At 35.3% G+C, this 27,992-nt stretch overlaps 1 protein-coding gene across 20 annotated transcripts in view; it reads right to left on the reverse strand.

Moving 5' to 3' along the window:
- slo (calcium-activated potassium channel slo) overlaps positions 1 to 27,992 on the reverse strand; it is a 116,082-nt gene that overhangs the window by 45,393 nt on the left and 42,697 nt on the right. For 12 of the 20 annotated variants that reach the window (XM_090157590.1, XM_090157591.1, XM_090157603.1 and 9 more), the window contains exons 2-8: positions 16,374 to 16,435; positions 8,637 to 8,657; positions 6,219 to 6,239; positions 3,981 to 4,080; positions 3,789 to 3,900; positions 795 to 946; positions 296 to 463 (exon numbers count right to left, since the gene is read on the reverse strand). In XM_090157590.1, coding sequence (XP_090013716.1) covers positions 296 to 463; positions 795 to 946; positions 3,789 to 3,900; positions 3,981 to 4,080; positions 6,219 to 6,239; positions 8,637 to 8,657; positions 16,374 to 16,435 — 636 coding nt within the window. The remainder of the gene's footprint in view (positions 1 to 295; positions 464 to 794; positions 947 to 3,788; positions 3,901 to 3,980; positions 4,081 to 6,218; positions 6,240 to 8,636; positions 8,658 to 16,373; positions 16,436 to 27,992) is intronic. The other 8 variants (XM_090157606.1, XM_090157595.1, XM_090157607.1 and 5 more) reach the window with 1 other exon arrangement.

The raw sequence follows: 27,992 nt of genomic DNA on the forward strand, positions 1-27,992 counted from the left end.
AGATAAAATTTTGAGCGGCCGAAACTTACCAAAAAACTTAAAAAACTTTCGGACAAAAACATTTCTCTCGGCAAAAACAAAATCGAAGTCGGCCTAAATTTAATCTAAATATAGGGTTTTCAGACTACGACAAAAAACACTACAGGCGCGTGAACTGTGTAAATACGCTCAAAATTTAACTACTTTTCTGATTGAATAAGTTCTAAATATAATTATATAAAGATAGTGTGTTACGAGACTGCGCTAGAAAGGATAATTATATATAGGTGTAATCAAAGGTTTCGTTCGCACTTACCAATCCCACTAGGATGAAAAAAACGATGAAGGCTCTTCCTAATGTAGTTTTACAGTAAATATCACCGTATCCCACCGTCGACATTGTGACGATTAGAAAATACACGCACTCCCAGTATGTCATTGGGTTCGGATTTATGAACTCCAGCGGGTCGCCGGAATTCTCGAGCTGAAAAAGACAACGGATAAGTAGTTAAAGGTTCAATTTTTGGTTCATTAGAAAAACCAGATTTCAATATACCACCGCGTAAAATGCCATGAAAACTGATGTTCTCGAGATGATTTTTGAATAACCTTGAAAAAGTGCTTCAAGGTCGATTGAATGACCCTGAGTCGTTTTTTAGAAATTTTTATGGTACGTTTTTGAGAATGCGATTATGAAATGTTTTGACCCATTTCTATTTATCTAAAAATTAACGTCATATCCAGCGTGATGGCATGGTCGGTTGCTAAATAACGTTGGGACAGTTAGCGGAATGGTATGGTCAGCTGCAACTTACCAGATGAATGATCCCAGCGGCGGTGAGCCAGACACTGATGACGATGGAGACCAGCTGAGCCAGTCTGATGGAACTGCTGGTTTTGAGCACATTCAGATATTGTAGAATGTCGGGAACTGTCATCAACCGAAGAGCTCGAAGAAACCGCAGCCCTAAAGCGCCACCACAAAAGATGAAGCGGATTCACTATCTTTCGTTGTAATTATCAATGAAGCAACGCGGATATCGCGATATCATTTCGCCGAATGACTGCTACAAATAGATTTTTTGGTTGTGGGAAAAATGGGGGTTCAACATCCAGTGTCCAAGGGTGCGTCAAGTCGGCAACAATTTTTGCAAGAGCTTCATTTTAAAAGCAGAGCCAAAAGGTAGAAATTCTTAAAAATATTGCGAGTTTTCTAACTAAACTGACGCTTCAATGCTAAAAGTTAAACTATATGAAAATATATTGCAACCTTATAAGTAAGACACTGCCATAGACGTTATATAAACGGCGATTTCTTCCGTACTTGGTGTATAGGCGCCCCCGTGTGAGAGGAGTAGGTACCACGGGAAAATGGCGGTGAAACGGGGGAAAAGAGATTCAATTAAATATAAAATTTTAAAATATTTTTGTAAACTATAATAATGTAGCTCTTTGTACCGCCAATGGATGACGCCACAAACGGCTGTGAACTATGGCGGGAGAAGACGCTATTTATATTACGTCTATGGCGGTGTCTCACTTATAGAATTATATTATTTTTCTTATGTTTAAACTGATAACTGTATGAAGGTTTTGGTCAGAAGGGAATCCATGGCTCAATGATATGATGTTACCTCTTACATTCGTCGATTTCTTCTACAGCCGAGGTACTAGAAAGTAACTAGATATCAGGGTTGTTTGATTAAAATCAAGTTGATTTAAATCAGCTATTTAAATCGCGATTTTAATCAAATGATTTTTTTTAAATCGTTGATTTAAATCTGTTCCTATAAAAGATTGTTTAAAAGGTATTAACTTTCCATAAATGAGAGATTTACTATTGAATTATTATATTTTAGACCTGTTTTGTCATTATATTACACTATTACCTATCACTACCACGATCCCTTCCCAACCTCATTTTTGGTTTTTTGAAAATAATGGACTCTCGGAGGCTGAGAAATAAGGAATTGTTTTAAACTGGACCTGTGGCCAGTAGAGCCTAGGTAGTTTAATTAAAAAACTTGCCACTGGCCACTTAACATTTTTAACCTTCAAAATCAGGCTTTCATAATTTATGGTCAAATTATCTACTCTTGACAATATGTGCTAGGGCATAGGCTTTGTAGGTTAGTTATTATGGGTATTTCAAAAAATTTTAGTGTTAAATAGAGATTTATAAATCTGCTTAAGCAATATGTAGAAACATCTTTATCTCCAGGTTATCTTCCCATAGACGCTAATACAGTCAAAGGCAGCAAGCTACCGTTTCCCTATAGACCCGACCTGAACAAGCCTACTGAGAGAGAGAGACTGTTTGTATTTCTTTTTGCTAACTGCTAAATTCGCTTCTTCTATACTGTGTGTAGAGTGTAGAGTAGACAGACTGGCGACACCCAGTCACCCACCCATACATAAGTTTTCACCAGGGCCACTAACACCCCAGGCATTTAATTTTTTCTCACACTGTTTAGTTTTACTTCAAGGTTACTCCTGTGATACAAATATACTTATTTCTTGGAATAAATATTTTTTGACATGATAAAACTGTCTACTATTGAATATTATTTATACAAAAATAATAATTATATCAATGAGCTTATATATTGCTTTTAATAAGTGACAAAAACCAAAAATTAATAAAAAATAAAAAAAATCGATTAAAATCAAAAAAATCTGATTAAAATAAAAAAAATCGATGTTTTTGATTTTTAAAAAAAAATAAAAAAAATCAACAACCCTGCTAGATATTCGTTAAAGGGAGTTTCAGTGTTTTTGAACGATTTAGCGTAGGATAGGAGCTTCCCCGAAGTTTACTCAGTGAAGTTCTTAGCAAAATCTATTATGAACGAATCATCGTTCAACTAAGCTCGGAGGAAAGCCTACGGGAAAGGCGCACGCATCCTAATTTTACCTTAAGCTGTAAAAAAGGACTTTTCACCCCAAATGTGGATCCACCATCGAATGTACTTCTCTATATCCCCTTAAAAAAGCTAAACTCCAACATGTCTGGCTTATATGGGACTTTTTTCCTACGCTCTTTGGGCAATCGGGCTTAAAGAAATATAGTTGAACGTATTCAGTCTTTTGTGTCTGTCTCACGTATAGTGAGTTGGTATTTAATAAACTTACAACATCGAAACGAATGTTCCAAAACTCAAACTGAGCGCTGCCGTGTCTAGTTTCAAAGATATTCTTTTGCTCTGCTTCTAAAAGGTCAAGTCTCGTGGTTGGATAGGGTCAAGCGGTCGAATTTGAGGAGATAACACGCTGTGCTTATCCATTGATTGATGGATGTTTACCGAGAATATTCGGAGAATTTTACCGTGAATTAGGCGGGGGTGGGGGACTGATCACTCCAAGTAATGGGAGTACGTCATCTCAGTGTACTCCGCGTACTCTTTGCGTAATATCAGCGTATTCGCGAAATCTTCGCAAACACCGTGAAATTTTACGTACTCAGTACTTTTGCTTAATAGCAGCCTACTGCACAGAAATCTTTCGTACTAAGCTTAATCTCATTGTAGTCCGCGAATTCTTCGCTTAATATCGGTGTGGTTCACGTACTCTTCGCTTAATATCGGTGTGGTCCGCGTACGCTTCGCTTAATATCGGTGTGGTCCGCACACTCTTCGCTTAAAATCGGTGTGGTCAGTGTACTCCATATAATCTTCGCGAGATTGAATAATCTCTACGTACTCCGCATAATCGTGGAGTACACTGAATATTCGTGGCGTTATCCCTGCCTGTATTCGTTGTCCAGGCAAACCATGAAGTGATCAGCCCCTCGGTGGAGGGTGGCTCCTTACCGATCCATGTGCGATCGAGATAGATTGATACAAAGGACGGCGGAATGGTGAAGTAATCGACGAAAGAATATAGTTCCAGCATGAACCACAGTTTGTCGCTGGCCGCGATGAACTACGGAAAACCAAAGAACGACAATTGAAACAAAACAAAACCACCGACGGAGAACAGCGTCAGAAGGCGCGAATACGTACACGTATAAAATAGTACACCATAAAAAATATATTCAGTGCTAAATCTATCTGTTGCGTTGTATTAGTCGCCCACTTATGACACTTCTCTACGCCGTCTTTCCTGTAAAATGGAGAGACATTATTAGGACGAATTCATTTAACCATTTACATTCGAATGTAAGCTTGGTATAAACACGCCATGCACTACAACTTAAATGTTAGTAGAAGTAAATAACGAGAAGTTATTAGAGAAAGGAATTTTTTGGTCTCACTGTGGTGATACTTCTAATGATATCCACGTGTAAAATTAATGATTTATTCTGTGTTCAATTTACTTAGGAGATATGTTTGGGGACACATAAAAGTTACGCGTATATGAGTTCATATTCGTAGAAATTATAGCTTAAAATGTATTTTTCTTATTATCAGACGTTCATAATATATATCTTACGAGAGAAGTGTCCATATACAATCATTAAAATGGATCTTGTACCTTTCCAGCTCAACGTACTTACCAATGAGCGGGTTGAACATTTACCCCCTTTATAATTCCGCCTAACGACGAAAAAAGTAAAAATTACTTAAGGGTATTTACATATTTATTTATAGAAAGTCCAACATTTTTGGCGTAAAATAAGGTCATAGACCGAGAACAGAGCGAATATCCACCCCTCTAATCTTGTACTAAATATTTTGACGAGTGACCACTTGATGGGCATCTCTGACCACTTGATCGACGTCTCTGACCACTTGATCGACGTCTCTGACAATTCTGGATGTATTATTATGTATATTCTATTCAAAAACGGTCTGGGCCGTCGGTCAAGCTGTCCACTCTGTCACTTCTCAGGAAATCGTCAAGTTCAGTTTAGCGGGGGTCAAAATTCGCGGACGAGAAAATTGATTCTCTGTTTTCGGCCTTTAAATAAGGAAACAGCACGGTACTTGAAAACAAGAATTTGATTGCACTATTTTGTCTTTCGCCAAGAAAGGTACATGCGAAGGTAAATGTTTTAATGGTACAATATTAGCAGTATGGGAAGATTAATACTTCTCTCTATAAGGTATATATTAAATACTTATAATATTAATAAAAAATAGTAGCGAATAGTTTGAAAGTTCAATAAGTTCTTGTTATTGACTTCTAATATCGTTGGACTCGGCTATAGCGGGTAGGCCTGTATATAAATATTTTTGTATTCACGTGTGTTAAGCAGCATCGTTGATTATCTAGAATATGGATCGTAGGCTTAATTGCGAAAGGCACTTGTTGAAGGGGGGCCTTTATCGCTGTGCAGACGGTGCGTGTTTGCCTATTCGAGCGCTAATTTATTGACCAGCCGCGCGCATATCGATACCCTCTTTACTGCCAAGTGCTATTAATCCTCGCGTTGTTTTCGCCGTGGTCTCCATGACGACGACCTCTTATCTATTATCGCTAACAAATATAGTTTTTATCCTTGAACTGACAACGAACTGTCAGTTTAGATTATATACCGATACAGCTGACAATTGCGCCCCAAAATTGTTTTAACGTTCGTAATTTTAGCGATTCCATTTAAATTGTTAATGTTAAGTACGGTGTATTTTAATTATTGATAACGTTTGATAACGTCAAAAAGAGAAGCGAAACTTTTGTGTGGCGCATAGAAGCGGAATACAGCGTCCCTTTTTGGAGCCAATATCAAAAATAATGCGAGCGATTAGTCGGGGAAATGTTTCGGAAACCTTGCGAAAGTTCGAAATGATTACTTTGAATAATAAATCATTGTCTCAGATGAAAGTTGAAGCTTGCTTTATCACATTCGTTGCAAATAACACAGGTTGCTGCGTAACCCTTGAATCAACTCAAACCACCCCCGTAATGACTTGGAATTCGATCGGTTTTAGGTTGTTAAGTATACCAAATTTTAAAATTCTAAAATTCTGGGTCTGATAATTTTTAAAGCTAACGAATGTGACATTTAAAAATAAAATTAGGGTGATAAATTTTCAAATTTCCAGGTCTGATAATTTTTGAAGGTTAAAATTTTTAATTTTCTAGCATGATAAATTTTCAAAGTCTGATATTTTTTAATTTACGAGTCTGATAATTTTTATTCAAACGCACGATACACAGGTACGTTACGGACCTTTTATAGAAATGTACACAGTGAATGTAAATCATTATTTCGTAATAAATTTGATATTGGCTCGCTTAAATTATTATTCAAGTGTTGATTTGATTATTAGTGCGTTTGTCCATTGGTTTTTACTCACCCTGTGGCGGAATTTCCCGTACTATGAGTTTGCATTAAGAATAATTAGAAAAGAAAATTTGGTTATTGTGAAAGTAACGTCGTGTACTTTTAAAATAATATTTGAACGTGGAAGTTTGACAATGTTTAGAATGTTTTTCGCGTTGTCTTTTATGTTTTGTCTTTTATCAAACATAAATGTCATTTGTTGTTGATAATAATAGTATTGAAAAGTTGTTTCGAGTTTGTCTGGAAACTGTCGCGTGCTATTTATTAACCGACGTCGTTTGAACTTGCCGAAGAAGTTTCAACTTTTCATTTACGCGAAATTTAATCTGATGTCGAAAATAACATTTCGTTCTGTGCAAAATAAATACTTGAAGGAAGCAGGCAAACGTTTACGCTATGAAGATTTTAGAAGCATGAAATAGACAAACTGTAACGAAGAAAAAGTGAGAAATGGGCGTTTGTAGCAATAGGGACAAGGAAATAGACAAACTGTAATTGGGTGAAAATAGATAGATGAAAAGATTATAGAGAAGGACATTGAAAGCAAGCTAAGGAAATATTGGTGATAAAGAAATAGACAGATAAAAAGATTATAGAGAAGGAAACTGAAACCAAACGAAGGAAATATTGGTGAGAAGGAAATAGACAGATAAAAAGATTATAGAGAAGGAAACTGAAACCAAACGAAGGAAATATTGGTGAGAAGGAAATAGACAGATAAAAAGATTATAGAGAAGGAAACTGAAACCAAACGAAGGAAATATCGGTGAGAAGGAAATAGATAGTTGTAATGCACAGTAGGGAAGAAAAGATTGAAGATAAGTTAATTGAAAACTCTAAAGAAGAAAAGATTGAAAAGAAGGAAATAGAAAATTGTGTAGAAGGGAATAAACAGTTGCAACTAATGAGCTGATTGGTGAGAAAGAAATAGACAATTGTAACGACGGATGAATTGGGAAGTAGGAAACAGACAGCTGTGACAAAGGGTGAATTGGGAAGTGGGAAATAGACAGCTGTAACGAAGGGTGAATTAGGAAATAGAGAGCTTTAACGAAGTATAATTGGAAGTGGGAAAGAGACAGTGGTGAAGAAGGGTGAATTAGGAAAAAGACATTTGTAACGAAGGAGGTTTTGATAATGGAATGGAGTCGCTGTAAAGTACCGTGAAGTGACTGCCGTAGACAGTATAACGATAGAGAAGCACAATGTAAAATGTTCAAATTATGCTGTGAAGAAGATTGCGTAAACTATAAAACAATAATTTTAGGGAAGAACGAAATAGAGCCTTTGGCGTTAGAAAGAAAGCAAAGAACAAAGTAGGAACTATGACAAGATAACAATTTTATTGCCGTGAGTAAAATGCGATACGGATAATCCTTTAAAGTATGAGCTAAGAAATAGGCCTAATGACAAAATAGCTTCTATTTCTAGGTAAAATAACCGTGAGACTTGGTTTTTTAAATTCGAGGAATGAGCGTTGGGGATTCGCTGATACAATTCTTAGAAGCCCAATTATAGGAAATTGATTCGTTGGAGGACGACACCGCTCAACTCAGCCCCTACAACTCCTTAAAATGTTTGCATAACCTTTTGAAACACCCTGTATACCGATACCCCTGACAATCGCGCCCCTAAATTGATTTATCGTTCGTAATTTTGGATATTCCATTTAAATTGTTAATGTTAAGTAAGGTGTATTTCTAATTTTTGTTTACGTTTGATAGAGGATGTAATAACAACGTTGCGTCAAAAGGAGAAGCGAAGCGTTTGTGTGGCGCATAGAAGCGGAATACAGCGTCCCTTTTTGGAGCCATTATCAAAAATAATGCGAGCGATTAGTCGGGGAAATGTTTCGGAAACCTTGCGAAAGTTCGAAATGATAACTTTGAATAATAAATCATTGTCTCAGATGAAAGTTGAAGCTTGCTTTATCACATTCGTTGCAAATAACACAGGCGGCTGCGTAACCCTTGAATCAACTCAAACCACCCCCGTAATGACTTGGAATTCGATCAGTTTTAGCTTGTTAAGTATACCAAATTTTCTAATTCTAAAATTCTGAGTCTTATAATTTTTAAAGCTTACGAATGTGACATTTCAAAAAGAAAGTGATAAATTTTCAAATTTCCAGGTCTGATATTTTTTTAAGGATTAAATTTTTAATTTTCTAGAGTGATAACTTTTCAAAATCTGATATTTTTTAATTTACGAGACTGATAATTTTAGAACTTTACAAGTCTGATAAATTTAGAAATTTAAGAGTCAAACGCACGACACACAGGTACGTTACGAGGAATACGGACCTTTTATAGAAATGTACTACAGTGAATGCAAATAATTATTTCGTAATAAATTTGATATTGGCTCGCTTTAATTATTATTGAAGTGATGATTTGATTATTAGTGCGTTTATCCAATGGTTTTTACTCACCCTGTGGCGGAAGCTCCCGTACTTTGAGTTTGCATTAAGAATAATTAGAAAAGAAAATTTCGTTATTGTGAGAGTAACGTCGTGAAGTTTTAAAATAATATTCGTACGTGGAAGTTTGACAATGTTTAGAATGTTTTTCGCGTTGTCTTTCATGTTATGTCTTTTATTTAATGTATATGTCATTTGTTGTTGATAATAATAGTATTGAAAAGTTGTTTCGAGTTTGTCTGGAAACTGTCGCGTACTATTTATTAACCGACGTCGTTTGAACTTGCCGAAGAAGTTTCAACTTTTCATTTACGCGAAGTTTAAACTCATGTCGAAAATAACATTTCGTTCTGTGCAAAATAAATACTTGAAGGAAGCAGGCAAACATTTACGCTATGTAGATTTTAGAAGCATGAAATAGACAAACTGTAACGAAGAAAAAGTGAGAAATGGGCGATTGTAGCAATAGGGACAAGGAAATAGACAAAGTGTAATTGGGTGAAAATAGATGGATGAATAGATTATAGAGAAGGAAATTGAAAACAAATGAATGAAATATTGGTGAGAAGGAAATAGATAGCTGTAATGTAAGATTAGATTGAAGAGAAGTTAATTGAAAACTCTAAAGAAGAAAAGATTGAAAAGAAGGAAATATAAAATTGTGTAGAAAGAAATAAACAGTTACAACTAATGAGATGATTGGTGAGAAAGAAATAGACAAATGTAACGAAGGGTGAATTACGAATTAGGAAATAGACAGCTGTAAGGAAGGGTGAATTGGGAAGTAGGAAATAGACAGCTGCAACGAAGGGTGAATTAGGAAATAGAGCTGTAACGAAGAGTGAATTGGGAAGTAGGATATAGACAGTGGTGACGAAGGGTGAATTAGGAAATAAAACTGTAACGAAGGGTGAATTGCAAAGTAGGAAATAGACAGCTTTAACTAAGGATGCATTGAGAAGTAGGAAATATACTGTTGTAACGAAGGGTGAATTAGGAAATATAGCTGTAACGAAGGGTGAATTAGGAAATATAGCTGTAACGAAGGGTGAATTGGGAAGTTGGAAATATACAGTTGTAAAGAAGGGTGAATTAGGAAATAGAGCTGTAACGAAGGGCGAATTAGGAAATAGAGCTGTAACGAAGGGTGAATTAGGAAATAGAGCTGTAACGAAGTATGAATTAGGAAATAGAGCTGTAACGAAGGGTTAATTGAGAAGTAGTAAATAGACAGCTGCAAGGAAGAGTGAATTGGGAAGTAGGAAATATACAGTGGTAACGAAGGGTGAATTAGGAAATATAGCTTCAACGAAGGGTGAATTAGGAAATAGAGCTGTAACGAAGGGTGAATTAGGAAATAGAGCTGTAACGAAGGGTGAATTACGAAATAGAGCTGTAACGAAGGGTGAATTGGGAAGTAGGAAATAGACAGTGGTGACGAAGGGTGAATTAGTAAATAGACAGCTGTAACGAAGGAGGTTGGGATAATGGAATGGAGTCGCTGTAAAGAATCGTGAAGTGAATGCCGTAGACAGTATAACGATAGAGAAGCACAATGTAAAAAGTTCAAATTATGCTGTGAAGAAGATTGCGTAAACTATAAAACAATAATTTTAGGGAAGAACGAAATAGAGCCTTTGGCGTTAGAAAGAAAGCAAAGAACAAAGTAGGAACTATGACAAGATAACAATTTTATTGCCGTGAGTAAAATGCGATACGGATAATCCTTTAAAGTATGAGCTAAGAAATAGGCCTAATGACAAAATAGCTTCTATTTCTAGGTAAAATAAGCGTGAGACTTGGTTTCTAAATTCGAGGAATGAGCGTTGGGGATTAGCTGATACAATTCTAAGAAGCCCAATTATAGGAAATTGATTCGTTGGAGGACGACACCGCTCAACTCAGCCCCTACAACTCCTTAAAATGTTTGCATAACCTTTTGAAACCCCCTGTATACTGATACCCCTGACAATCGCGCCCCTAAATTGATTTATCGTTCGTAATTTTGGCAATTCCATTTAAATTGTTAATGTTAAGTACGGTGTATTTCTAATTATTGTTTACGTTTGATAGAGAATGTAACAACTATTTTCGTTATCATTTTCCGGGATTTTTATAACAACGTTGCGTCAAAAAGAGAAGCGAAACAGGCTGAGAAATAAGGAATTTTTTAAACTGGACGTGTGGCCAGTAGAGCTTATGCAGTTTAATTAAAAAACTGGCCACTAGCCACTTATCATTTTTAACCTTCAAAATCAGGCTTTCATCATTTATGGTCAAATTATCTTTTCTTGACAATATGTGCTAGGGCATAGGCTTTGTAGGTTAGTTATTATGGGTATTTCAAAAAATTTTAGTGTTAAATAGAGATTTATAAATCTGCTTAAGCAATATGTAGAAACATCTTTATCTCCAGGTTATCTTCCCATAGACGCTAATACAGTCAAAGGCAGCAAGCTACCGTTTCCCTATAGACCCGACCTGAACAAGCCTACTGAGAGAGAGACTGTTTGTATTTCTTTTTGCTAACTGCTAAATTCGCTTCTTCTATACTGTGTGTAGAGTGTAGAGTAGACAGACTGGCGACACCCAGTCACCCACCCATACACGCAATTGACGCAAGGCCAAGCACACAGCGTAGAAGCAAAGACCAAACAATTTTACGGATTAATATAGTATTTTTTTAATGAATTAAAATCTTGAAGGGAAAAAACTTCGAATTAATTAAGTGGTCACCAGGGCCACTAACATCCCAAGCATTTAATTTTTAAACTGGCCCAGCTAATTTTTAAACTGGCGATTGGCCTGTGATAGTGCCTTATTTCTCACACTGAAGCGAAGCCTTTGTGTGGCGCATAGAAGCGGAATACAGCGTCCCTTTTTGGAGCCAATATCAAAAATAATGCGAGCAATTTGTCGGGGAAATGTTTCGGAAACCTTGCGAAAGTTCGAAATGATTACTTTGAATAATAAATCATTGTCTCAGATGAAAGTTGAAGCTTGCTTTATCACATTCGTTGCAAATAACACAGGTGGCTGCGTAACCCTTGAATAAACTCAAACCACCCCCGTAATGACTTGGAATTCGATCAGTTTTAGCTTGTTAAGTATACCAAATTTTCTAATTCTAAAATTCTGGGTCTTATAATTTTGAAAGCTGACGAATGTGACATTTAAAACAAAAGTGATTAATTTTCAAATTTCCAGGTCTGATAATTTTTGAAGGTTTGAATTTTTAATTTTCTAGTTATAACTTTTCACAGCCTGATATTTTTCAATTTACGAGTCTGATAATTTAATAAATTTGCGAGTCTGATAATTTTAGAAAATTACGAGTCTGATAATTTTAGAAATTTAAGAGTCTGATAATTTTAGAAAATTACGAGTCTGATAATTTTAGAAATTTAAGAGTCTGATAATTTTTTGTTCAAACGCACGATACACAGGTACGTTACGAGAAATAGGACCTTTTACAGAAATGTACTACAGTTAATTTAAATATTTTTTACGTAATAAATTTGATATTGGCTCGCTTTAATTATTATTGAAGTGATGATTTGATTATTAGTGCGTTTGTCCAATGGTTTTTACTCACCCTATGGCGGAAGCTCCCGTACTTTGAGTTTGCATTAAGAATAATTAGAAAATAAAATTTCGTTATTGTGAGAGAGTAACGTCGTGAAGTTTTAAAATAATATTTGTACGTGGAAGTTTTACAATGTTTAGAATGATTTTCGCGTTGTCTTTCATGTTATGTCTTTTATCAAATATAAATGTCATTTGTTGTTGATAATAATAGTATTGAAAAGTTGTTTCGAGTTTGTCTGGAAACTGTCGCGTACTATTTATTAACCGACGTTGTTTGAACTTTCCGAAGAAGTTAACTGATGTCGAAAATAACATTTCATTCTGTGCAAAATAAATACTTGAAGGAAGCAAGTAAACGTTTACGTTATGTAGATTTTAGAAACAAGGAAATAGACAAACTGTAATTGGGTGAAAATAGATAGATGAAAAGATTATAGAGAAGGAAATTGAAAACAAATGAAGGAAAGTTTGGTGAGAAGGAAATAGATAGCTGTAATGTAAGATAAGATTAGAGAGAAGTAAATTGAAAACTGTAAAGAAAAGATTGAAGAGAAGGAAATAGAAAACTGTAGCAAATAGAAAATTGTGTAGAAGGAAATAAACAGCTACAACTTATGAGCTGATTGGTGAGAAAGAAATAGACAATTGTAACGAAGGGTGAATTGTGAATTAGGAAATATACAGCTGTAACGAAGGGTGAAGTAGGAAATAGACAGCTGTAACGAAGGGTGAAGTAGGAAATAGACAGCTGTAACGAAGGGTGAAGTAGGAAATAGACAGCTGTAACGAAGGGTGAAGTAGGAAATAGACAGCTGTAACGAAGGGTGAAGTAGGAAATAGACAGCTGTAACGAAGGGTGAAGTAGGAAATAGACAGCTCTAACGAAGCGTGAATTGGGAAGTAGGAAATAGACAGCTCTAACGGAGGGTGAATTGGGAAGTAGGAAATAGACAGCTGTAACGAAGGGTGAATTGGGAAGTCGGAAATAGACAGCTGTGACGAAGGGTGAATTGGGAAGTCGGAAATAGACAGCTGTGACGAAGGGTGAATTGGGAAATAGGCAGCTGTAACGAAGGGTGAAGTAGGAAATAGGCAGCTGTAACGAAGGGTGAAGTAGGAAACAGACAGCTGTAACGAAGGGTGAAGTCGGAAATAGACAGCTCTAACGAAGGGTTAATTGGGAAGTAGGAAATAGAGAGCTCTAACGAAGCGTGAATTGGGAAGTAGGAAATAGACAGCTGTGACGAAGTGTGAATTGGGAAGTAGGAAATAGACAGCTGTGACGAAGGGTGAATTAGGAAATAGACATTTGTAACGAAGGAGGTTTTGAAGTCGGAAATAGACAGCTCTAACGAAGGGTTAATTGGGAAGTAGGAAATAGAGAGCTCTAACGAAGCGTGAATTGGGAAGTATGAAATAGACAGCTCTAACGGAGGGTGAATTGGGAAGTAGGAAATAGACAGCTGTGACGAAGTGTGAATTGGGAAGTAGGAAATAGACAGCTGTGACGAAGTGTGAATTGGGAAGTAGGAAATAGACAGCTGTGACGAAGGGTGAATTAGGAAATAGACATTTGTAACGAAGGAGGTTTTGATAATTGAATGGAGTCGCTGTAAAGAATCGTGAAGTGAATGCCGTAGACAGCATAATGATAGAGAAGCACAATGTAAAAAGTTCAAATTACGCTGTGAAGAAGATTGCGTAAACTATAAAACAATAATTTTAGGGAAGAACGAAATAGAGTCTTTGGCGTTAGAAAGAAAGCAAAGAACAAAGTAGGAACTATGACAAGATAACAATTATATAGCCATGAGTAAAATGCGATACGGATAACCCTTTAAAGTATGAGCTAAGAAATAGGCCTAATGACAAAATAGCTTCTATTTATAGGTAAAATAAGCGTGAGACTTGGTTTCTAGATTCGAGGAATGAGCGTTGGGGATTCGCTGATACAATTCTAAGAAGCCTAATTTGGAAATTGATTCGTTGGAGGACGACACCGCTTGAGAAACTCAAAGTCCGCTTTGGTCTCATCGATTTTCCATCCATTCGCATTCGATAACTCATTTCAGTGCCGCAGCCCGCCAATGGAGAGACAATTACTCGGGAAAATAGAGGGAGCCAGTGTTCGCGGCAGCTGATCGCGTTCGCTCCGTTCCAGTCACTTTCTCAAAATATACGTTCCGAATGTGGGACGACTTTCGCCGCTAATCAATTGTCTCTTTTTCTTCTTATTAAATACCGAAGCAGCTGTCGCGCTCTTGCGTTTTACGCCGTCTTCGATACGCACGAAATTTTCCCTAAAAGAGAGTTTCAATAATATCTGCCATTAATTGTTGTCAACGATTTAAATCAAATGATTTCGTAATTTTGAAAACGTCCCAGTTAGCTTAAAAACAGACCAAAATGAATATTAATTATATTTAATTAAGATTAAATTTTAGTTTTCTATCTAATGCACGCGAATTAACGTTAAATTTCCCAAGAAAAAAGGCATAAAATTCTTAAAAAATCAATAAAATAAAATTCAAATAAATAAATAATAAAATCGAATAAAAGGATTTTAAAGGGAATAAATCGAATATCATATCTAAAATATTAACAATGCCGATATCTGGCTCAGATGAGACTGGTCAACGTATGTTTGATTCTTTGACCTACAGTCTCTAGTCTTCTGGAATACAGGGAAATGGAGACCATACCAAGGGCGTGTGGACCGGAGACCAAATTTTCCAGGGCAGACTGGAGACCAAATTAAGTCTATCTTTCGTATCTTGAACGAGGAATGAGAAAATCGATAAAACAGGACCAATTCTAGGACCAGTGGTCTATAACAGACTAGACCCGATTTTAAATTCCTCACCATATATCAATCTCGACATTTTAAAACTTTTATACATTTACATTATATAGATCCCCTGGGCTAACGATGATGAGTAGATTTTTGGGGTACCCCTTCCATGTGTTAAGAAGCTCTTTTCATTTCAGAAACTATAAATATTTCTATAAGTCGAACCCTGGGACTGTAAACCTAGCCTAATTGTAAAAAAAAAACTATAAATTTTAATAAAAAGGCGCGCCTTAGAGCTGTAGCCTTATCTAGCCTAATTGTAAAAAAATCTATATATTTTAATAAAAAGGTGCGCCTTACCTGTAGCCCTATCTAGCCTAATTGTAAAAAACTATACATTTTACTAAAAAGACGCGCCCTAGAGCTGTAGCCCTATCGAGCCTAATTGTAAAAAAACGATACATTTTACTAAAACATCGCGCCCTAGAGCTGTAGCCCTATCGAGCCTAATTGTAAAAAAACTATAAATTTGACTAAAAAGAGGCGCCTTAGAGCTGTTATATATAAAAAAAGAAAGCTAACGGACGGGGACATTGGGAGACCCTAATGTAATTAAATTAATTACTTAAAAAAATCAACTGAAACCAAGACTTTTCTTTTTCAATCGTTATTTTGTGTAATTCATCCCTTAACCTTGTAAGGTTCTGATTGTAACTATACGGTTCTGAACTGACTGATTCGAAACGAAGAAATAAGGTTGTTTACTTCGATTAAACGCGAAATGACGGAGACGCGAACCAACAAAATCACACGCGCATATAAAAGGTCCAAAGCTCCTCGAAATCGGTCGGAGCCGACCGTCACTCCCAATTCACGCGGGCGGGGGAACCTAACCATAGTGACGCCCGTCGCTGAAAATGAAACTGAACAAAAACTCGAGAGAAACTGAAAAAATAATGTAGATAGATAGATGGCAATACCCTAGCCCTAAAAAGAATTGGTATACGTCACAAGATGATAATATAAAATTTAGGCGGAAGATTTGAATTTGTTTCGATCCGCCATTTTGGTGGAATGGATCAGTGAAGCGTAGATTTCTTAGCCATATTAGCCTTTTTAAGAGATAATTTGTTTTCTAATGAAGCTAGTGTTTATATTAATAAAAGTATATTTATAAAAGCCTCTAGATGGCGACGCGAATGGTGAAACTGTCTCATTGTGTTTGTCTGACTATATTTGCCCCAAGTTGTTCCCAGTTCGGTATATTTGGTTTGTTCGCGTGCAAAGAGTGATTAAGTTTAGTAGTTTGTTTGGAATGGTGTTAGAGTGTTTATTCGGAGGTTTTTGTATTTGCGAGTTTTATTTCTTACCGAGATGCATCGATGAAATATATTATTAATGAGGCTATACTTAGCAGAAACACCAACACCACCTAGAAATAAAAACAGTGATGTTAAGAGTCTGTTTCCTTTTCCGTTTTGGTTTGTCTCGGGGGACAGACCGTGGTAGCAGAGAGTAGTCACTTTCAAGGATATAGCCACATTAAACAAACATTTCCCCAATACAGAGACGATTCTCCCTCGCCTGACCAATGCGTTGGGAAACCGAATGTCAACACCCCCACACCAGCGTTTCGGATTGATTGGGTTTTGCCTTAAGCGGGATAACGAAAACGCTACATTTCAATACTGAAAATTTCGTTGTTTTTCTTAATTGCTAACTCTCAGGGTTTCTACTTTCCATAATTGGTAACTCTTAGGGTTTCTACTTTCCATAATTGGTAACTCTCAGGGTTTCTACTTTCCATAATTGGTAACTCTCAGGGTTTCTACTTTCCATAATTGGTAACTCTCAGGGTTTCTACTTTCCATAATTGGTAACTCTCAGGGTTTCTACTTTCCATAATTGCTAACTCTCAGGATTTCTACTTTCCATAATTGCTAACTCTCAGGGTTTCTACTTTCCATAATTGGTAACTCTCAGGGTTTCTACTTTCCATAATTGCTAACTCTCAGGGTTTCTACTTTCCATAATTGGTAACTCTCAGGGTTTCTACTTTCCATAATTGGTAACTCTCCGGGTTTCTACTTTCCATAATTGGTAACTCTCAGGGTTTCTACTTTCCATAATTGGTAACTATCATGGTTTCTACTTTCCATAATTGGTAACTCTCAGGGTTTCTACTTTCCATAATTGGTAATTATCAGGGTTTATACTTTTCTTAATTGTTAACTATATTTTTGGTAATTTTCTTAATTGGTAACGCTTGAGGTCAGCACTTTTCATAATTGATAACTCCCAGGGTGGGCACTTTTTATTTTTTAATTAAAATGAAATCAGTAATTTTTTTAATTGAATTTACCGTTTTTCAAACAATTTTATATTTGAATTGATTGAGAATATGCTTTTGTCAGCTATATAAATATAAAATTAAATGCAATCTTAATTAAATGTGTAATTTTAGCTAGCTCAGGTGGACTTTGTAATGGATAATATTTTATAACCTATATTTTGCCTTTTTTTATTCCTCCGTTGAAATAAATCAAATGATTTAATTCAATGATTTTAAATTACCTGATTTAATTCAATGATTTTAAATTACCTGATTTAATTCAATGATTTTAAATTACCTGATTTAATTCAATGATTTTAAATTACCTGATTTAATTCAATGATTTTAAATTACCTGATTTAATTCAATGATTTTAAATTACCTGATTTAATTCAATGATTTTAAATTACCTGATTTAATTACCTGATTTAATTCAATGATTTTAAATTACCTGATTTAATTCAATGATTTTAAATTACCTGATTTAATTCAATGATTTTAAATTACCTGATTTAATTCAATGATTTTAAATTACCTGATTTAATTCAATGATTTTAAATTACCTGATTTAATTCAATGATTTTAAATTACCTGATTTAATTCAATGATTTTAAATTACCTGATTTAATTCAATGATTTTAAATTACCTGATTTAATTCAATGATTTTAAATTACCTGATTTAATTAAATGATTTTAAATTACCTGATTTAATTCAATGATTTTAAATTACCCGATTTAATTCAATGATTTTAAATTACCTGATTTAATTCAATGATTTTAAATTACCCGATTTAATTCAATGATTTTAAATTACCTGATTTAATTCAATGATTTTAAATTACCTGTTTTTATTCAATGATTTTAAATTACCTGATTTAATTCAATGATTTTAAATTACCTGTTTTTATTCAATGATTTTAAATTACCTGATTTAATTCAATGATTTTAAATTACCTGATTTAATTAAGCGAACCCTAGTAACTCTGAACTTAGTTAAAAATTTTCAATAACATTATTTATTTTAAGTTTTGTCTAATAATTGTCTCCTTTTGAGCGAAAAATTATACCAGGTAATTATATATTTATACACTTGGAATGTTTACGGAATAATATGGTGGCCTTGATGATTCTTTTAAAACGGGTGGGGTTAAGAGCTGAACTTCTAACGTTAAACATTGGATTAATAGTATAGTTGCTCGATATAGCGTCATCCTCCTTTATCAAAGACTACCTAGAAAGCTGTAGTGCTTATAAAGATTATTATTCCGAGGTCAAACTCGGCGTGGAATCGATATTAGGCTTTGGCTAAAATAAGAGTTCACAATACCTCATTTGCTCTTTTCTAACTATTTGAATATATTATGTTATGCGGAACGGATCGAATCGTTTCTCCGACTGCAATAGAGCCTAAGACATTCCAAGTATCTACATTTATAAATTCCTGGTATTACTAAATAACGTTTAACTTCTATTACTTCAAGGCTAAGCTCGATGCCACGAGCTCAGGGCTGTAACAGGTCCGTTTCAAAATTGGAACCATAAAAAAATCATCGAATTTTGAAATAGGTCCAAAATGACAGGGGAAAGTTATAGGGAATTTAATTTTTGTCATAGAAAGGTCATAGAAAATATTTCTTAATAGGGAAAACTTTTAAAAGTCTAGGAAAAACCAGGGAGTTTGAAAGTGGGCCTAAAAATCAAGGGTAAGTAGTGAATTTGAAACTGCAAATAATAAGTTAGGGAAAAGTCAAACATTTAAAGGCCCATTTTCATGCTCGCTGGTAACGGATAAAAATTGTTAAAATTCGCATCCACCACTCGCAAGCGTGAAAATAAAGCTAAAATATCTGTTTGAAACAGATCGACGCGGAAAGTGAAAAAGTGTGTAGCGGAAGCGGATTTTGTTGATTTTTACCCGCTACCAGCGAGCATGAAAATGGGGCTTAAGAAAGGCAATTTAAATTTGGCTTTAAAAAAATCGAAAAAAGTCTGTGAAAGTCATAGAATTGGAATCTGAAAAACGTAATAGCAACCCTGGAATTAGCTTTTCAGCTAGTCACTAATTAATAATTTAGGGGTGTGCGAGTACTCGATTAGAGTTCGATGTTTCTCACGTGTCATGCTTCTCACCTACAAGATTATTGGTTGTTAAAACTGTCATGTCATCCAAAGCTGATAAATCCAAACAAAAACTATAGCTAAAGGGCCAGTTATTGTTGTAAGCGTTAAGAGTTGCGCTTGTACGGGTTTGGTCTTATAATGATAAGTGATAATTTAGGCAAAAGTCCTTTAAAGCTAAATACCTTTTTCTTATTAATATTCACGATAACTAATAATAATTTTATAAGTTTAATTTTTTTGGATTGGATTCCATTATAAAGGTATTATCTGTGATAATTTCATATTTTCCTACAGTGGAAACAGGAAATAAAGTAATAAAAATATATAATTCATATAATATAAATAGTTTGGAGGACATGCGTGTTTAGATTGAAATTAAATGAGCTTTGTATGTTAGTGGACTCGATTGTGACCCGAAACTTGGTTTTTAAGCCGCTAATGGGCTAGAAGACTCGATAACTTACTTTTCTAAGACTCGGTACTCGACTCGATACCCTAAAAACTGGACTCGCACAGCCCTACTAATTATCAAGAAGGGTCCTTTTGGTAATTTTGTTCCATAAGTATGTTTCTTTGGGATTTTACTGAGGGCTATACACAGAGTGACGTCGTTAAGCACAATCTCCAACTAGCGAGGTGCATTCAAAGGTTATGTGATGTGGTCATTTAGTCGTCATACTCGTGGAACAACATTATGGACGTATGTAAAACATTTTCTACGTTTCCAAGCTACGTCTTAAATAAGTGTCTAATCGTAGCGTAACTATGTATTAAAATTAGTTCGTACATCGAAATCATGCGTGTTAGTAACGTTAATTTGATAGTAACGATACATTCAGTACCAAGCGGAAATCGTTATCATCCAAAACACCAATGTGGGAAGCCGTGGAGGACGGAGTTGATCATGTATATTTGATTATATACGTGTAGTCTACTTAGTCAGTGGTTTTGTGGAAGCATTTAGTATATAATTATCGGTACTTGAAGTGGTATCATTAGTATTAACGTGTTAGGTGAACGTTAGAGGCTAGTTATATTTCGTGTTGTCCGTGTTTGTCTCTATACGATTAAACATAATGTCGTATTCGATATTGTTATCGGTATCTCAAAATGGATAATTCGTGTTCACTGCAAGGTTTCAATCAAATAGTAACATTGCCAATCGATATGGCGAAAAGATCAGATAGTGGGCAACTTCAAATCAAAAAACTATTTTTGTCTGTAGAAAGGAAATTACTTTTGACGCGTATAGCAAAACGGAGGAATGGTCTGTCATTTTTGGCTTATACATAAACATTTGAATTTGATGATGTTTTCAAACATTTGAATTTGATAAGGTATTCAAACATTCGAATTTGATGATGATTTTAAACATTCGAATTTGATAAGTTATTAAAACATTCAAATTTGATAAGGTATTCAAATATTCGAATTTGATTATGTTTGCAAACATTCGAATTTAATGATGTTTTCAAACATTTGAATTTGATAAGGTATTCAAATATTCAAATTTTATAAGGTATTCAAATATTCAAATTTTATAAGGTATTCAAATATTCAAATTTGATAAGGTATTCAAACATTCGAAACTAACATTTTCCAAATTTTCGAAACTGATATTTTTCCACATTTTTGAGTATGAAATTTTTTTTTAAATATCCTAGTCTGATAATTTTATTGAATTTCCAAATGTGATAGTTTTTGAAATATTTAAGTTTGATACTTTTCAATACATTATCCACAATCAGCTAACGGAGAAGAACGATCTGCTCTCTGTACTAATAGGGGCTTTAGCGGATAACTACTCTGTGGCGCGCTGTTTTTATCAAAGCCAGTCACCGAAGCCCTTTGCCTCGAAATAGCTTGTAACGAGGCTTTTCGTCGTGACTTGATAGGGCAGCCACCAAAAGGGCTTTTTATCTGGAGCTATTATTCAAACGGACTTGAGGATATTGCGTCGACGGCACTCTTAAGCGCTCTCTTTCGCTAATACATGCCGCTCGGCCTAATGGACTTTCGCTCTTCCTGCGGGTTTTATCCGCTTGTTGAGCGATGACTGATGTAAACTCGGAAATTAATGGGTCCGACAAAGTGCGTCTCCCTTATACGACTCAGATACCGGCCGAGTTGCACTTTGTTTACTACAAGCATCTTCCAGAAACATTCTGCCGCTGTAAATTGCGTACGACATAACTGACCGACCGTAAACTAACCAAAATCAAAAGTATTAAACGCTGCACCCTAATAACAACTTACTATAAATATTCTATAGAACTGTAATTGGAAATATATATTTTTTCTCTAGACACGTTTCATTTGTCTATAGTCATTGGGGAAAATAATTTTACCATTTTAAGAAATCAAAAGTACCATAAGTTTAATAATATACTAGCTCCGTATAAGTTAGAATCCGCCATAGATCTAACGCTAACAGCGATTTATCCCATAAATATCAGAACCTGTATACGTAACTCCCTGCGGCGATTTTTTGCCCTATCTTTTTAGATTTTTCAACTTCTGTCGGTAGCGGAAATGACTGTCTTGATGGATACGAATCGAGCAGAAGCGTGAGAAGTTAGCACGTAGAACGGAGCTAGTCCTAACTACCCTTCTTTTGAAATTTTACACTTGCGGCGATTGGTTTGTTGGCTGTCGAAATCCTTGATTTGGGGGAAATTTAAACGAAACAACTTATGTGTCAACATTTTGGTAGAATATTTTATTCATTTCAATATGAACAGGTATTGTCGTAAAATATTCGTTGTTTAAAGCTTATCTCTTCGCGACCACTCGCGTTAGGCTTCACGAGCTTCAATCCCGATGTTGAAACGAAACCGGATTTCACAGGCAAGCTCATATTTCGATTTTTCGCCATCAGATGGTGACTTCGACGTCTTGGGAGAAATCGCTGTTAACCCACAGCCTATGTACAATTCAAACTTATACCGAGCTAGTATATTATAAACATGTGAAAGTACAACAATGTGGACGTGTATAATTTCGTAGTAGCGGAAGTGTATAGTATCTATTTTTGAGAAATATATATCCCTTAAACGCGAACAAAAAGTCCCTTTCTATAAAATATCTATTGAATTTTTATCAGAATCCCTGATAAAAATATAAATTTACTATAGAAAGTATAGAATTTTATAATATAATATGTGATCAAGAATGTATTTATTTATACTCAGGGAGAATGAATATGTCGAGATTATTTTTAGCGTTTCTCCTATTCCACCCGTTGGGCCCCCCGGTATGCTCCTCCGCTTAAATAATATCAAATAATACTGCAATCTCATTGGTTCTTAAAAATTACGTTTTTCGACGCGATTAACGCTGCAGCGAGGACGCAAAAAATAAGACCGCCTCCTTTTTCCCTCCCCCCCCCCTTAGCGCGACGGGGTTAGGGGCTCAACGTGTCCGTCGATAGTCTCGACATATTCATTCTCCCTGAGTATAAATAAATACATTCTTGATGTGATATAATATATTTATATAATTTCAATGTAGGAATTTAATAAGCGTAGATATGCTGAGGTCTTTTTTTATGTAAATATATTTTTAGACCACTCTATAGAACATATAGAACAAAACTTTATAGAAATGGTTTTGGAATTTGTTGTAGAAATAACTGTAGAACACTGCAGAATATATACAACCTTATGTTTTCCATTAGATTCTGTAGAAAGTCTGTAGAAAATGTCGATCTTTTTTGAAGAAACAGTTCATAATCATAATCAGCTAGGCGAATACCCAAGGCGCCACAACTTAGGCCCCAGTCATCTATCCACTTTTAATTCCTATAAATCATTTGGACGCAAGCCCTTCATGCCACGCGTGCCTACACTAATTATTACCATAGAAACGGTGAACCGAAAAACTTTTAGTGAAACCCCTTTAACCTGTAGGAAGATAACTTGCAAACCATGCCCGTAGCCAGCGAGGGGGCCTAAGGGGGCCCGGCTTCCTCCAAAATAATGTGTGCCCCGTCAAAAAATCTGAGAGTGTCCCATCGTGTCACCTCAAAAAGTATATGTGCCCTCTTAAAAATATCAAAATAAGTAAACAAAATCAATTAAAAATATCCTATTCACATATTATATTTAGTTACGTCCAACTGCCCAAACTATATTATTTACTTTCGTGTACCTTGCTTTACTATATTAGTATCACTTCCACAATTTGAAGTTGAAAGTTTTAGCTGTAGCAGGAACAATAATATGGCACGTAATCAAGTACAAATATTGATTGGACTATAAGCTTAATTTTATGTAGTACTGTAGTCTATATGCTATTATACGAGGTCGTCGTTTATTTACTTTTACCCAAGTACACTGCGGCTTATTTCACTTTGTTCACTCCGGGTAGGTGGTTCAGAACAATAGAACATTCTCAATTTGTTCCAGCTTACACCCTTTTAGTTTCGCTATCGACTTACAATGACTTGATTAATCTCATGCAATGCAAGTCCAAGTATGCATAAATTTGTGGTAGAAATACAAAGAAATAAAGACCAAACTAATGTGATTGGAAATTCAACTTCGATTTACGTTTTATATAAATTTAATTTATATCTATTTAAACCACTTGTTCTAATGTCAAACGCCAGTGTGACCCGTGTGAACCTTTAAGCTCATTTTTAAGAGTACCCCTTAGGAATTTGAAATATCCTGGCTACGGGCTTTTTGAACCTTGCAAACTCAAGGCGTAAAGAGTTGTTCCAAGTTTTCAGTGCCACAAGCTGGGATCGAACCCGGCTCCTTTGGATGCGAGGTGAAAGTGCTAACCACTCTGCACTCTGTAGAATATATAAAACCTTAGATTTTCCATAACATTCGATAGAACAGGGTTCGTACACGACCTGGAAAACCTGAAAAAGTCAGGGAATTTTAAAATGTTTCCAAAAGGTCAGGGAAAAGTCCGGGAATTTTAAAATGTTTCCAAAAGGCCAGGGAAAAGTCAGGGAATTTGAAAATGTTTCCAAAAGGTCAGGGAAAAGTCAGGGAATTTTTAAAATGTTTCCAAAAGGTCAGGGAAAAGTTAGGGAATTTGAAAATGTTCCCAAAAGGTCAGGGAATTTGAAAATGTTTCCAAAAGGTCAGGGAATTTGAAAATGTTTCCTAAAGGTCAGCGAAAAGTCAGGGAATTTGAAAATGTTTCCAAAAGGTCAAGGAATTTGAAAATGTTTCCAAAAGGTCAGGGAATTTGAAAATGTTTCCTAAAGGTCAGGGAATTTGAAAATGTTTCCTAATGGTCAGGGAAAAGTTAGGGAATTTGAAAATGTTTCCAAAAGGTCAGGGAATTTGAAAATGTTTCCAAAAGGTCAGGGAATTTGAAAATGTTTCCAAAAGGTCAGGGAATTTGAAAATGTTTCCAAAAGGTCAGGGAATTTGAAAATGTTTCCTAAAGGTCAGGGAATTTGAAAATGTTTCCTAAAGGTCAGCGAAAAGTCAGGGAATTTGAAAATGTTCCCTAAAGGTCAGCGAAAAGTCAGGGAATTTGAAATTTTTTCCAAAAGGTCAGGGAATTTGAAAATGTTTCCAAAAAGTCAGGGAATTTGAAAATGTTTCCAAAAGGTCAGGGAATTTGAAAATGTTTCCAAAAGGTCAGGGAATTTGAAAATGTTTCCAAAAGGTCAGGGAATTTGAAAATGTTTCCAAAAGGTCAGGGAATTTGAAAATGTTTCCAAAAGGTCAGGGAATTTGAAAATGTTTCCTAAAGGTCAGGGAATTTGAAAATGTTTCCTAAAGGTCAGGGAATTTGAAAATGTTTCCTAAAGGTCAGCGAAAAGTCAGGGAATTTGAAAATGTTCCCTAAAGGTCAGCGAAAAGTCAGGGAATTTGAAATTTTTTCCAAAAGGTCAGGGAATTTGAAAATGTTTCCAAAAAGTCAGGGAATTTGAAAATGTTTCCAAAAGGTCAGGGAATTTGAAAATGTTTCCTAAAGGTCAGCGAAAAGTCAGGGAATTTGAAAATGTTTCCAAAAGGTCAGGGAATTTGAAAATGTTTCCTAAAGGTCAGGGAATTTGAAAATGTTTCCTAATGGTCAGGGAAAAGTTAGGGAATTTGAAAATGTTTCCAAAAGGTCAAGGAATTTGAAAATGTTTCCAAAAGGTCAGGGAATTTGAAAATGTTTCCTAAAGGTCAGGGAATTTGAAAATGTTTCCTAATGGTCAGGGAAAAGTTAGGGAATTTGAAAATGTTTCCAAAAGGTCAGGGAATTTGAAAATGTTTCCAAAAGGTCAGGGAATTTGAAAATGTTTCCTAAAGGTCAGGGAATTTGAAAATGTTTCCTAAAGGTCAGGGAATTTGAAAATGTTTCCTAAAGGTCAGCGAAAAGTCAGGGAATTTGAAAATGTTCCCTAAAGGTCAGCGAAAAGTCAGGGAATTTGAAATTTTTTCCAAAAGGTCAGGGAATTTGAAAATGTTTCCAAAAAGTCAGGGAATTTGAAAATGTTTCCAAAAGGTCAGGGAATTTGAAAATGTTTCCTAAAGGTCAGCGAAAAGTCAGGGAATTTGAAAATGTTTCCAAAAGGTCAGGGAATTTGAAAATGTTTCCTAAAGGTCAGGGAATTTGAAAATGTTTCCTAATGGTCAGGGAAAAGTTAGGGAATTTGAAAATGTTTCCAAAAGGTCAGGGAATTTGAAAATGTTTCCTAAAGGTCAGGGAATTTGAAAATGTTTCCTTAAGGTCAGCGAAAAGTCAGGGAATTTGAAAATGTTTTCAAAAGGTCAGGGAATTTGAAAATGTTTCCTAAAGGTCAGGGAATTTGAAAATGTTTCCTAAAGGTCAGGGAATTTGAAAATGTTTCCTAAAGGTCAGCGAAAAGTCAGGGAATTTGAAAATGTTCCCTAAAAGTCAGCGAAAAGTCAGGGAATTTGAAAATGTTTCCAAAAAGTCAGGGAATTTGAAAATGTTTCCAAAAGGTCAGGGAATTTGAAAATGTTTCCAAAAGGTGAGGGAATTTGAAAATGTTTCCTAAAGGTCAGCGAAAAGTCAGGGAATTTGAAAATGTTTACAAAAGGTCAGGGAAAAGTCAGGGAATTGTAAAATGTTTACAAATGTTCAGGAAATTGAAAATGTTTCCCAATGGTCAGGGAAAAGTCAGGAAATTGAAAATGTTTCCCAATGGTCAGGGAAAAGTCAGGAATTTGAAAATGGTCCCAAGAAGCAAGGGAATTTTAAAATGACCCCAAATCAATCACGCAAATAAATTTTTAAAGAAAATGTTTTTAAAAATTTTAACCTCAAACCATTAATTTATTCTACAAAAATTGTCAGAGAAAATTTGGCAATTTGGTCAGGGTTAACCTGGAAATGTCAGGGAATTTAATTCCGTAAATTTTGTACGAACCCTGTAGAAAATTTAGAGAAAACTTGGCTAAATTAAAACAATCCGTCAATGTCTTTCTATAAATAAGAAATAATGACCTATAGAGTTGAGCTCAATTTTTTATACATTAGCCCTATAGCAGACTAATCGACCTCCAATACTGGATATTTATTTTCCCTCGCGTGTTCGTGTTAAAGTCGAAATTGCCGGCAAAGTCATTTTTCGCCGAAGACACAGTGGTCCATCCTTCTTTAAAAGTAAAGGTCCAAGGCGATGGGGGTGTGGAACAAGGGGATTCGAAATGTTTTCCCTCTTAAGTTATCTCGTTTTGTCACGCGGAGGACCCCCGAGTGCGGCCAATCTTGATGTCCACCCTTTTTCCAAAGTGACACAAAAGAAAAGGTCGAACCGAAATTCATCACGCCGAGAATGTAAACAGCTGCTGTCGAAATTTCTACTTTTTTCCTGCTCTCTCATTTTTTAAATGGAAAATGTTCATTTTCTACGCTTTAAACGATTCTACTGATGTCTATTTCGCGTGATTTATTTTTCCATACGCGTTTACCGGGGATAAATCAATGGGTTATATCGCTTTTTTATACTATATTGAAATACATACGTACAGCCATAAGTAACGTGATAAAATAAGTTTGACAATTAGCCAAAATTATCACCGAACGGTTACGTACAAATCCCGTACACTCTAGAGAAATAATTATTTAAGAAATCTTGAAATAAAATTGAAAATCCCGAAATCTGGGTGAAAATCAGTTAACAAATCTCGAAATCTGGGTAAAAAAAACCAGAAATCAACGAGAAAATTTACGCTCTGAAATCTCAAAGTCAGTGTCTTATTTATGAAATTACCTTATTGCCTAATCACGTTCAGCACAGAGCCCCTAGTGTCTAAATATGCCCTAGGCGAAATATACTACAAGCAATGACTACAATATACTACTCAGTTCGGTTACAAGTCCAAGTTGAAATTGGCGAGAGTGACAGTGTCGATAAAACGGTTCGGTAATAAAACTACCATTAAAAAAAGGGAAGTGCCATACGTATTGCTATTATGTAACTTATGGTACAGTGTTTCGTCACCAGATGGCATCAGCTGAAAACGACACGATTTAAAAACGTTAACCTATGAAATACCACAACTATGTAAATTATATTTTGCTAAATTTAAAATCGATTTATCAATT

Source organism: Leiobunum rupestre, chromosome 9, assembly GCF_980474605.1.
Source record: "Leiobunum rupestre chromosome 9, qqLeiRupe1.1.hap1, whole genome shotgun sequence".
Taxonomy (NCBI): domain Eukaryota; kingdom Metazoa; phylum Arthropoda; class Arachnida; order Opiliones; family Sclerosomatidae; genus Leiobunum; species Leiobunum rupestre.